The 13,734-nt window shown below is 34.5% G+C and overlaps 1 protein-coding gene across 1 annotated transcript; it reads left to right on the top strand.

Moving 5' to 3' along the window:
* Window positions 1-1,347: 1,347 nt before the first annotated feature.
* LOC109187872 (cell differentiation protein RCD1 homolog) lies at window positions 1,348-10,544 on the top strand. The gene is made up of 9 exons (XM_019338241.1): window positions 1,348-1,697; window positions 2,758-2,829; window positions 7,624-7,713; window positions 8,230-8,272; window positions 8,552-8,658; window positions 8,883-8,978; window positions 9,372-9,562; window positions 9,659-9,731; window positions 9,937-10,544. The coding sequence occupies exons 1-9, from the start codon at window positions 1,509-1,511 to the stop codon at window positions 10,042-10,044; spliced, it is 969 nt and encodes a 322-aa protein (XP_019193786.1). The 5' UTR covers window positions 1,348-1,508; the 3' UTR covers window positions 10,045-10,544.
* The last annotated feature ends 3,190 nt before the right edge of the window (window positions 10,545-13,734 follow it).

Below are 13,734 nucleotides of genomic sequence, written 5' to 3'. Positions count from 1 at the left end.
CTTCATCTTTAACGTGGAAGTCCAGGCACCAGGCCACACCTCCTTCAAAATTCCTTGGATAAGACGTGGAGCCAAATACGAGCTATGACTAATACCTGAGACACAAAAGAAGTAGTATTTTTTATGGAATTTTAAAATCATCGACACTCCAATTTACTAGGAAATTAATAGATAAACAAGTCATCACAAATATAATAATTTATGTGAAGTCAAATAATACATGATTGTTTATTGTCAATTATATTATGGTATGTCGATTTTCATTCCTTGTCCACTCTTTTCCGACAAACTGCAAGAAATATTAGCAGAAATAGAGATTTTAGGCGCAATAGAAAGGAAGGAGATTCTACCTCGACCGGAAGAGGTGCCCCGTACCAGAAGAGCAAGTATCTATTTAGAAAGGAGACCCGCGTTTCTTCTTCGAAACATCAGCAGATATGGAAAAAATTTTATAGGACGATTTGTCCAAAACAGGTACTCCTTTCTTCAAAGGAATCCAAGATTATAGAGTAGTCTTCACTGAAGTAGTGATTAATCATGAGATTATTTATCTTATCACCGGGACAAACCTTCATTAGACCAGCAGCATAAGGCTTATGAATGTTATCAAGATACACTAAGAAGTAGGGCATACAACAATGGATCAATTCATTCAACAAGATCTGTTCGGATCAGACCAGGATGAATGGGATTGGTCACAAGTTGGTTTGAGGACCCGTTGGTCAAAGGAGAGGTCCTGATTCCGGGATGGAGCCGTATGAGGCGAGAGTCTCACGTACGGTTCCAAGAGTCTCCGCTAGTTGAACCGCGTCCAGTAGACGGAATGTTCCGCTCATCGGAGGTTCAGTCAAAAGTATTTACCCCGCACTCAACTCAATGATCAAGCAAATAAGCAAGACGAATCCCAAAAATTGAAAAAGAGAATTGTTCCATTTTCCTTGTGTTCCCTCATCCCCGATTCTGAAACCGAAGAAGAGTGGCCCCGCTGTCTCCGACATGGACCCGGTGAAATTGAATTCTCCGTGAAGACCTTTTGTATAAAGTTCGAAATGGTGAATTGAGGTAGAGTAGACTGATGATCCTGTAGTCATTTGGCCGTAAATTAAAGGGTTAAAGCCTAATTCCTATCGAGCTTGCATCTTAGTATGCAAAGGTTGGGTCTTCCCGCTTTCCCCCCCCAAAAAAAATTATATTATCAAGGTTTAAGGATACAAAATGTGATTAGAATTCTAGTTACAAAAAGCATTTAACATGTTCCTTTTTTGTTCTTATTGTATTTATGTATTTATTTATTTTGTTAAAAAGGAAAAAAATCAATGCTGGTCCGTATTTAATAGAAACCCAGTATAGTCCTAAAGAAGAAAGCCAGGCACGTGTAACAGCAGCGCAACGCCACTTTTGAATCAAACTTCACTGACATATTTGCCTGCTTCTCCGTTCAGCCGTTTCCAGATTTTCCTCCCATTCCAGTATTGGACAGAAGTAGAATCTGAGTAAAACTGAGATACATGGCTAATCTCCCTCCGAATCTCTCGATGGGCGCCGCCGCCGCTTTCGGAGGAGGTCCTGGCTCTTCCTCCGCCACCGCCGTCGGCGCTCAGCCCAACAAGGAACGCAAAATGCAATCTGCTGAGCAGCTCGTGCTCGACCTCAGCAATCCTGATCTCCGAGAGAACGCTCTTCTCGAGCTCTCCAAGGTCTAGACACTCTCTCACGCCAAATTTCTATTGCATTTCAGTGGCCTTCTGTTGGTACCATAGTTTTATGATTATTTGTTTGTTTCTAAAAGTGAGATTGGCCTGCTTTTGGTGCACCGTTTATGAATGTTTATTTGTTTCTGGAATACGTGAGGTTTAGGTTTTATCTAGAATTCTATACCCCATGTGATTAACTGTTTTGAGACTGATGGGTGGGAGAATTTTGGATGAGGGAGCTATTAGGTATCACGGGGGAATTTACTTGTATGATTCAAAGCGTTGGATATCAAAACTCAGAATTATTTGTCTAGGGATGAGTCACTTATAGAGGAAGTGAGAACAATATTGTTTTTTTTTTTTTTTTTTTTTTTTTAACATGTTTTTGTTCATTACTCCAACTATTTTGTGTTGTTAGAAAGTGGGGAAAAAGGTTGTATTTTGACATGTTATTCTTCATTATTCCAACTATTTTTTTTTATGTTTATTAATCCTTTGTTGTTGTTTTTTGTTTTTGGTGTGTGTGTGTTTACTGAACTCACATTTTATATTGCCAAATGAACACTGAACTTGCTTGCGTGTTTTCCATTATGAGAAGAAATAAGCAAAAAAATTGTCACTGCATCCGAAACAGCACAGGATATTTAAGCTATTAAAAGAAAAAAACAAAAGACATAAGGATATGCATTGCAGCATTCTCATTAAGTGTAGGAGAATATGAAACAGCATTTGCTTAAAAATATAGGAGCCACAAAACTGCATAAATGTGGTATATGCAACATTATGGTAGTTGATGATGTTCATTGTCTCATAAGGTACAGATTAAATATGGCAATGATATTAACAATAACTCCAGTTCAAATCGTATATTCCTTTTTCCTTCTAGAGGTTTCACCAAATATCATTATTGAGATTGCTATTTTTTTTTTTTTTTGAGAAATATTGAGATTGCTATTAAAACATAATTCTGTAATGATTTATAATTCTTGATTGCTGCAAATTCTGAATTGGACTCAACTAACCAGTTTGCTCTTTCCCAATTTAAACTTTTTTCTTTCCCCAGAAGAGAGAACTATTTCAAGATTTGGCCCCACTACTATGGAATTCATTTGGTACTATTGCTGCACTCTTGCAGGTATTCTCCCAGTATTTCCTTGTAGTTTAAACATCCTTTAATCTGCACTTCAAATTGCTCTTCCATTTTTCTATAATAATTCACTCATTCATATGAAAAGCATAGACACCTGTCACGAATTTACAAATACACTGATCTAGTGGTCTGACTAAAGGACCTGGCCTCACCTTCTCTTCTTTCAGACATTGGATTTAGGATTGTTTAGAAAAGAATGATATGTGCGTTCAGATTTCATAACTGAGTTGAATTTGGCTTGATTAGAATGGTCTTGTGTCAATATCTGATATTTTGATAATTGAAGCACCGGAGTCGAGGCTGACAATAGGCATTACACCATAGCAGAGACAATCTGCTACTAGTTTATGATGTAAATTTCCCAGCTTGTGGCAAAGGATTTTTTTAAGGAATCTATTTAGTGTATTTCTTTTCCCCCCTTTAAAATGCATGCATATGAAATTATCAAATAAGTTGTTCAGAGAAATAGCCAAATAGCATTGTTGTCAAGGCGGACTTTTTGGGCAAGATGCCACCGACCGCCAAGGCGATGAGTATGTATGTGTGTATAAAGATGAATGAAATCCGAAAGAAAAAGAAAAAAGAAAAGCCAGTTGGCCAAGAAGAAAAAAAGGAAGAAAGAAAGAAGGCCCAGTCGGCCAAGAAGGAAAAAGGAAGAGAGAAGAAAGAAGGCAGAAGGCTACCTGGGAGGGCAGGAGTCCACTAAGGGTGAGGTTGGGTCAGCTGCAACGGCGATTTGGTGGTGGAAGGGTGAGGCGCGACGACAATTCGGCGGTGGAGCTTGGAAGTCGAAGGCGAAGGAGTAAGATGCGTTTGGCGAGGCTGGGGCCTGGGAGGGTTTTCTTTTAATCGCAATTTTTTTAACCCGGGTTTTAGTTCGGGTTAGGCATCCAAGAAGTCGCCCCGACGCCTAGGCGCCTAGGCGACGGCCTTGATAACCATGCCAAATATAGGCAAGAATTTATTCTTCATCATTGACCATACATGTCAATGCTCTGCACATTGGCAACATACCCTACCTAGTGATTCAATCTTATTTTGAAAGAAACTCAAGCCTATGCTTCATAAGTGATTTGAGTTTTCTAGAAATATAAGATATTTTTGTGATACTGATACACCTTAAAAGCAAAAGAATAAACAAGATGCTTGATTAGTGGAGAATTAATCTTATTAGTAAGACACTTAGGAATTATTACCTTTGATAGTCTTTTTAATGTAGTATATATTAGGCTTACTAATTAGTAACACAATTAGGAATTGTGAACGACTGAACATCAATCAGACTATAATAGCCACAAAGTTCCCTATGCTACATTTTCCAGTCATCTGCATCTCCCCGTTCCTCCCCTTGTTTCCATCACAAAACAAACCCCCCCTTACCACCCAGAGCATTATTGCTCAGCATCAACGTGAATAGATCAGACTCCATCACTCAGCAGGTTTACAGCACCACCGTTTTTTTTCCAGACCACATACGTCTCCACTATTTACTATCACCAACATCCAACAAAAAAAAACATACAAAACCTTATGCAAAACAGCTTCCTGGAACATCATCTACACAGTCAAAGCTCGGAGCTCAGCTCAATTTAAAAATAAAAGCTCGAGCTTGACCAAGCTTTGATTTTGTAAGCTCGAGCTCAGCTCAAATATACACAACAATAAGTTTTATTACTTTCATTTTCTATACAAATTTTAATAACAAACATTTTAGAAACTAAACCATTCTGATTCAACAAACTTCTAATTAAAATTAAAAGCCAGTTGGAATGTGTAAGTGTAACAATAATTGCCTTCTAAAGCATCAAGGTTCTCAGAAACAATCATTACACTTCAATGTTTCATGACGAACTCCACTTTAGATGAAGTTCTTCCTATCACAAGAATAAAGAACTGTGATGTGGTCAGGAAACTAAGGGACCATTCATCAACAGATTATGGAGCATTTTCAATTCATGTAAGGAGAACAGACAAATGTTCATAAATAGAAAATAATTATATTCAATAAATAGACATAAACAGGTAAAGTGCTCATAAATCATAAATAATCATACTCTCTATCCCATTTTACCTATCTTGTTATTCATTGGTCAAACCAACTATTTTTTTTTTTTTTTTTTACTTATTTTCTTTAGTGTTTTCTTATTATTGTTTTTGTTGTTGTTTTTTTTTTTTTTTTTGGTGTTTAATAGTACTTTTAATGTAGTTTCTAAATATATAAACTTTATACAAATACTAAACTTGATATTATGAAAATTAAAATTGTAAATAACTTCAGTCAAGTCTCGTTAACCGAACAAAACACATAAAATGCAATGGAGGAAGCATTTAATAGTTGATGTGGAAATCTGGTATTTAATAGTTTGCTATTATGCAGCCACCTACTTGAAGCTATATCATCCAGAATTCATAATAAACATGAAGTTTCTCTAGAGGGGCTTTTAGTTTTGTCTTATTTTTATAAATTAATAATCCATAAATATAAACAAAAACAATAAAAGCAAGAAAGTATTGAAGAATATAGAATGCCAAGTTCAACATTATCTTTAAAGATGTATTCAACTTCAGAACAAGCACTCTGCTTCTCAAAAAACATTGTTTTCTTAATCTTGTCTTTCTTGCTATTTCTATCTTGAGCTAAATGTCTCAGCATCGGCAACATCAAAAACCTCTACCAGAGGTTGAACCAGTACTTTTTGTTTGCAAATGGCCTAAGAGTTAATACAAAACTAAATCATTTTATCTAAAAATAATTAAATTCAGAATACATAAAATTTCTAGAGTCAATAGTAACATTCTGTACTTGGTAGTTCCATGCATTCTCAGGAAATCTATAACAACCAACACCAAAATAAACAAGCTATGCAAAAATGAATTGAAAGAGAGCAGATCTGTACCTTACATGGAATAAACTAGTGACACTCGAGCTATAGAAATCTATTGATACATTAGGGCTGTTTTATAAGTATATACATATATTAGTTGAATTTATAATATAATACTTATATTATATATAAAATATATTAAAAATAAAAAGCTCAATTAGGCTAGCAAGTTGCTTGAACCGAATGTTAAGATACTAAAATTCCACTTGATTCATTACTCAAGCTACTTGGGCTCGGGCTCAAGTAGCTCATGAATATTTGTCGAGTCAAGCTCGAGTAGCTCACGAATAGCTTGATTCATTTACACCCCTAATCATCAATGCACAACCTTCACCACCAGTGACGCCTGTGATGCCCTCAGACTCTACCATCTTTTTTTTGCTAGCTTCGTCGCACCACTGGAAATAGACATACGGATACTATCTCACCTTTTCCATACTTAATAAAAAGAAAACACACAAGTCCATAGTCCATCATCTCTTGCCGCCAAACATCACCATTGCCATAAGAAATCTAGATCCGCCACTACCGCTCATATACACAACACCATATCTGCAATTTCCCTTGTTCTTGCCTACCATCACTGTCTACAATCTTGGTTTATAGAAGCACATATATCTCTCTCCCATATATACTTTGTCCAATATGCAAAGTGAGGATAAATAAAAAGAAAAAAAATCCTTTCAAAAAAAAAAAAAAGAAAAAAATCTGATAAAAAAGAGTACTGAAGTGAGAAAAAAAAACTGATAAAATGAGAGACAAAAAAAGGCAAAAAAGAGAAAAAATAAGTTTTAAAAACCCTACGGAAAAATAGTTTTGCTTTCTTTTCATAATTGTCCTGAATTACCCAAATCGATAGCATCAATCTCCATAGTTGGATTTTTAAGAATTAAGATAGAAGAATATTATGAATTTTTTAGAGCCATAGGTTCTCAAAGGGTGTGTCTCGCAACATTCACAATGAACAGTGAAGCCTCTGAGTGGTACCATGGGTTGAAACCTATGGGGTCATTGAGCACATGGGCAAAATTCCTAGAAAAACCCAAGATGTGATTCAATCCTCCTCACAATACTTTTTCTGAGTTGCCAGAAGGCAATTTACTAAAAATTGACACCAAAATAGAAGTAGAAGTTCAACCACAAATTACGGGGCCAATGGACATGGTTGATGGTGATAATACTAATCACAGTTTCGTGCAACCAAGTGTAGCAAAGAATGTATCCTGTGTCAAACCTCCTCAGATGTTTCAAGAATTGGTTTTCTTACAAGATGAGCAGTTAATCCAGTTGTGGTTTCACAAGGGGATAAGCGATGAACAAGCCCAGGAATATTTTATTTTTAGTTGTTTTCCATCCCACGGCATTGCACACGGCGCTATAGGTACCGGCGAAAGAGATGCTCATACTTTATTCTACTCTACACCTTGAGGGCAATGTTTTTTTGAAGGGGTGGAGAATGATACACCTAAAAGGAAAAGAATAATCAAGATGCTTGATTAGTGGAGAATTAATCATAATTAGTAAGACAATTAGGAATTGTTACCTTTGATAGTCGTTTTAATGTACTATATATATTAGGCCTAATGTATTAAAAATCATTAGACAATACAATATTAATATATTTTATAGTTATTTAGTTATTCTTCTTGGAGCTCTCACATGCTGAAGTGTGAACAATTTGAGCCAGTATCTCCTAAGGTACATATCCGTTACAATCCTATTTAGGTCGTAATAGATACTTATGCTACATTCAAATCCAGGTGTACTCTCATGTAAATTATCAGTCTACCATGACAAGAAGTCTTGAACTGGTTTATCTTTAAGGCTGAAGAGTTTTGATCAACTTGTGATTGCTCATCTTTTGTTGTATGCGTCTGTTTTGCCATGCCTGCAGGAAATTGTCTCCATCTACCCAGTTTTGTCACCACCAAACCTCACTCCTGCTCAATCTAATAGAGTTTGCAATGCACTCGCACTTCTTCAGGTATATGCAACCATTAGCTGTCTATTATAGTCCAACCTTTATCAATCATTGTCCAAACAAATATGCAATGTTCTAGTTTATATCATATGATGGATCCAAATAATGTGCAATTGTTTTAATATATATTATCTGATGGAATTTTCTGTGAAAGTGAATGAAAAATATTCTGTTTTTTGCACTATTATTCACATTATAAGCTATAACTCACTGCATCAAGATTCAAAAGAATGAATGGAAGGAGATTAAAGGAACCTCTTTTGGAGGGGCTTTCACCATTTTAGGGATTTAGTGTCAGGTTGCAGGTTTTATTAAACTTTCTACAGATGCCTGCTGATAGCAAATTGCTATTCGTAATTCACACGTCACATATCTATGCAGACATAACATACATTGTTTCCTTTGCTGTGGGCAATGATCTTATCCCAGCTATCTGCAGACCATGTGTCCTTATCTAAAGACTCATCTTTTGGCGCTTTTATTTCTGAAGCTAATCAACCATTCCATTATGGTTTGCAGTGCGTAGCCTCTCACCCAGACACCAGAATGCTGTTCCTTAATGGTAAGTTTCTTTAAAAAATTCCTGAAAGGTTTTGTTTATATCACATATTCTTGTTTAAAGTGTATGATAAATTGAAGAGGATCACGAATCACTGTAGAAGGTTTGGTTATACTGGGTGAATTACAGTTTTACTTTATTTGATGAAAATGTTATTTGTGTCTGAATTCCCACAAACTCCTAGTTCACCACCAAGATTTAAGATTATCACATGGTGAGATGCTTGTGAAATTCTCTTTGAAGTTAAAGAAACTTTTCTGACTCATCTGTTCTCTTTCACAGCTCATATTCCTCTGTATTTGTATCCTTTTCTTAATACAACAAGCAAATCAAGACCTTTTGAATACCTGAGGCTTACTAGCTTAGGTGTCATTGGTGCCCTGGTAAAGGTAACTAGTTCTTTATCCATTTGCAGTGCATCTCTTCTTCTCACTTCTTCCCTTAATGATCTATATGTACTTATCTCCATCAAGAATAGATAGCCAAGTGAAAGCATGAAACACTTTTCCATAGCAAAAAGTTTATCACATCTAATGGTTCTCCAATGTTCTTGGGATGAATGTCATAGTACAGTTTTTTTCCCTAATGTTCTTTCTTGATTGAATCATTACAGGTTGATGACAATGATGTTATCAATTTCCTTCTATCAACTGAAATAATTCCACTCTGTCTGCGCACAATGGAGATGGGCAGTGAGCTCTCAAAAACAGTTAAGCACCCCCTCCCCCCAAAAAAGTTCTCTGTGACAGAAGTTATGGCATATCTTCCTGTTAAGAGTCCCACATTGATAAAATAAGAGAGAATATATGGATTTATAAGGCCATGGGTTAGACTAGCTAATTGGTTGGATTCATTCTTTTAGTGTGGTTTGGCCCATGTGCATTATAGCCCAATTGAGTGACCCTAGCCCAATCTAAGATTATAACACTTCCTTTATTTCAGCAGCCAGCTGAAAGACTTCCCATTTCTTCCTCCAAAGATATTGTAATTTATTGGTTTACATATTGGACTACACTCTTGGATGTTGTGTGAAGTTTTCTGACAACACCCTTAACTTGATAATCATGAATTAGACTAAAGTGCTTGTGCTGACTGCTGATAGGTTGCAACTTTCATTGTGCAAAAAATCCTTCTGGATGATATGGGTTTGGAATACATATGTACCACGGCGGAGAGGTTTTTTGCTGTAGGCAGGGTGTTGGGAAACATGGTGGTTGCACTTGCTGAGCAGCCCTCGTCTAGGTTGCTCAAGCATATCATTCGGTGTTACCTTCGGTTATCTGATAATCCAAGGTTGGTCATTTGCTGCTACGTTGTCTTACTTCCTTTTAATGCCTCGGATTTTCAGAAAATGAGGCCTCAAACTCCCTCCTCACTTCTTCTATACAGGGCTTGCGATGCACTCAGAAGTTGTCTTCCAGACATACTTAGGGATGCCACCACCTTCAGCAATTGCCTTCATGTATGTATGGTTTGCATATTAAATTATGTTTTTTCTAGGGGAGCCAAGAATCATATAGCTTATTGGTGGATCAAAGAATGGAATAGACACAGAACCAGAGATCGCTCCTGCTCTTCCCAGAGTCATACCCTTATATTTAAGTGAAAGTACACCTTAGATTTCTTTTCTCAATTGGACAAATGTTTATTATGTTCTAATATGTCAGGAGGATCCAACAACAAGGAGGTGGCTTCAACAGCTGCTTCAGAATGTGCAAGGTCCTTGTGCTTCCCTTCAAGCAGGCGGAGGATTTGATCGTATGCTGGTGAGCTAAATTGGCTTGACCTGACCTCGTTGTGAATCTGCTGCATATAGTAAAGCCTGAACGTAAAATCCCCAGAGAAGTTCTTTCGCTCTACATTGAGGTTAAAATTTTTCCCATTGATTGTGCAGTAACCTCAATCTCCAGGAACGTAAAAAGTTCAGATATTTGCAGACTCTATCGACTTCTATTATTTATGTTACCCAATAACAGTATTTAAACTCTTTTTCCTAGCTTAGGGTTCACATATTTCAAGAGCTAGGCTCTATTTGGCATATTTAGCTTTTAAGCTAGTTTAAAGCTAATAGCTACTAGCTTATTTTTTAAGCGTTACTTAGAGTAGTGTTTTAAGATAAGTTATTATTTTAACATCTTTATGTTTTATAAAATAAAACTTATAGCTTATTTGTAGTTTAAAATAAGCTCTACCAAATATTGCCGTATTATACTTACAGTCTGATTGTTGAAAATAACTTGCAACTATAAATAGTTGAATTGTTTAGTTGGTTAGATTTGGAAATCTTGGCTGGGTCAGACGGGGAACTGGGGCACATTAGTGTTGGATCAGCCCCAGAGGAGATTAAGGATGTGTTGCTTTTTGACGTTGAGGGTGTTTCTACCCAATTGGTTAACAATCATTATTGTGTGGACTATATTATTGTGTGGACTATATTTTGTATATTGTAAAATAATATATATTCAGTATAAAAATAATGTACTTTTAATATATTAGAAATGTATATTATTTGTGTACTGAGTGTACATTATATTATATAATGTACATTCAGTACACAAATATATAATGTACATTCAGTACACAAATAATGTATATTTATTATATTAAAAATGTAATTTTTGTTATGATCCACATAGCACTGTGTGGACCATAATTTGTCACTGACTAAGGGTTAGGGTTAGGGGTCTATCCTTTGGGGTTTATATTTGATGTACTAAAAAAATGCAGGTGTACATATTGAAAACTTATGGCTTGAAGTGAGATAAAGATTTTACTTAGTTATTTTGATTTGATTTAAGGGGATCCAAAAAAAAAAAAAAAAAAAAAATTGAAGTTCAATTGAACATTATTAAGTAAATAGGTGATATGTGCAATTGGATAACAAAATGAAGTTCAATTGGATTAACTCAAGGAACACTATCTTTATTTAATTAAAATTCTTCGATTAGTTGAACAATAATATAGTTTACTACAGCTTTTGAGCTATACAATTTTGTGCTTTTATTTCGTCCAAAGCTATCCCATTTCATTAGTAATTTATGCTTATAATTCAATAGTTATATCATGATTAGGGTACATGAGCATCATGCACTCAAGGGAGTCCTACTGTTGTTTGTTTTGTGTGTATCTTGGATGGATAGATATATTAGTTGAACAATAATATAATTTGCTATAGTTTTTTGAGTGATGAGAGAAATCCATAATCATTACTTGATAGTATATACTGGGTAAATTTCGCCACCCATAATTAACTGGTTAAACTAATGATCCATTTGGAAACCTGTAAAATGATTTTTAGAAGCCATTTTTCGGATTTTTCAGTGTTTGGGTACAAGGAAAATGAAGTCAAAGAGAAATATTTATTATGGTTAACAGAAAAAAGGTCTAATTGAGGCAAATAGTGTGTATATGTAGGGTATCCCCCTTTCTTATAATAAAAAAAAAAAAGGTCTAATTTGGCAGAAAATGTCTTCTTAATTTTTTAGTCGAAAGACATTTTTCTAATTATTTATTTTTCATCTCTCTCCCCTATCTTACTTTATATGTTAATTTTTATATTATTATTTTTACCACCACCACCTACTAACACACCAGTGACACCACCACCGCCACTATCACTCCCACAACACCACCACTGCCACTACCACTGCCATCAACACCACCACCATCACTACATATTATCATTACTAGTACTAGTAAATACCTGTGCTATGCATGGATTAATTTTTTTAATATATATTTAAATAATAAAATTAAAGATGAAGTTATCAATAATTATAATATTTGAAAGTGTACATTATTTGATTATAAGATTAATGCAAAAGTATCAATAATATATGACTCGTTTGATTGTATTTATTTTAGAAAAATCAATATGTAATATGATTTATGTAATTATATTATTATTAAAATAATAAAAATGAGAAAAACGGGAAATAATTTTAAAAGAGTATTAATATGATTTTTTTTTAAATTTTTTTTTATAATAAAGATAATTTTATTACCATTTAAGTACTATGTAATTACTTGTAATTCTTTAATTTTTTTATTCTCCATTATTAGCTTAATTATAATTAATTCCTCAATTAGTATAATAATAAAAGGAAGGAAATGACTACGTAATAATATTATAGTACACTAATTAAGTTTTAAAATCTATTTAATAGTTTTCCTTTACAATGATTTTTACCTTTTCTGTATATTCATTAATTAAAAAAATGATTTTTTGATTATAAAGACAATTTTATTACTATTTAAGTACTATGTATTAAATATTTTTGATTAGTATTAATTATCGTTATAATGATTATTTTGAAAATATTTTATTTATTGCAAATATCAATATTTTGAAAGATTTGCGTATATTCATTAACTAAAAAATAATTTTTTGATTATAAAGATAATTTTATTACCATTTAAATACTCTGTAATTACTTTCAATTGCTTAATTTCTTATTCTCCATTATAGCTTAATTACAATTATTTCCTTATTTTACTTAATTCCATTATTAGCTTAATTTCTTAATTCCGTAATTAGTATATTAATTAAAATATTTTAATTATTGCAAATATTAATATTTTGGAAGATTTGTGCATATCCATTAACTAAATCAGTATTTTTTATTATTATAAAGATTATTTTATTACCATTTAAAAACTCTGTAATTACTTTCATTAATTTCTTAATTTAAATATTTTTTTAGGGGAAATCACACTTTCGGTCCCTCAATTAGTGCCCAATCTACAATGTCATCCTTAGTTCTCAATTTGAACACATTTGGTCCCTCAATTATTCGACCATTAAGCAGATTTAGTCCTTCTGTCTGTTTGTCCGTTTAACTCCGTTTAAATAGGGGTATACTTGGAATTTCACATAGCATGATTTATAATAAGTGTATTTCCTCTCCTTCCTCTGCCGATCTGCCATTTCTGCCACCAAAATTTCGACACCGACGTTATCCATCTCGGCGATCTGATCCGATCATCATCTTCAAAGAAGGCACCAGATTATTAACATTATGAGAATTATTTAAAACAAGACTTATGCTACTATTAGGATCACTTAATGTCATGGCCGATTGAGACCTTTGACCACCAGTATTAGCAAGATTACCACTATCATTAGCAGTCAAATTAGACACATCATTTGTGAATCTAACCGTAGCATTAGTTCGAGTATTAGCATCAAAAGAGTTACTAAGTGTTGGCAAACTGCTTTGAGAAACAAGAGTAAGACCATTTTGAGCATTTTGGGCATAATGGTTTCTACTAGCAGTCTCATTCCCATGACCAACCGTAGTAGTAACTACACCAGAAACCATGGCCCTTTGACCAACACTTAGAGAATTATCAGACACACCACTATGGGCAGAAATAGAAGCAGAGTGACGAAGGGGATGAGGAACCTTACCTAGCAGAGCCACAGACTCTTTCACTGACGTGGTAGCAGAAGACTTAGCCATAGT

This window comes from Ipomoea nil, unplaced genomic scaffold, assembly GCF_001879475.1.
Source record: "Ipomoea nil cultivar Tokyo-kokei standard unplaced genomic scaffold, Asagao_1.1 scaffold1421, whole genome shotgun sequence".
Classification (NCBI taxonomy): Eukaryota; Viridiplantae; Streptophyta; class Magnoliopsida; order Solanales; family Convolvulaceae; genus Ipomoea; species Ipomoea nil.
The sequence above is the reverse complement of the archived record's forward strand: the minus strand, read 5'-3'. Positions and strand labels throughout refer to the sequence as shown.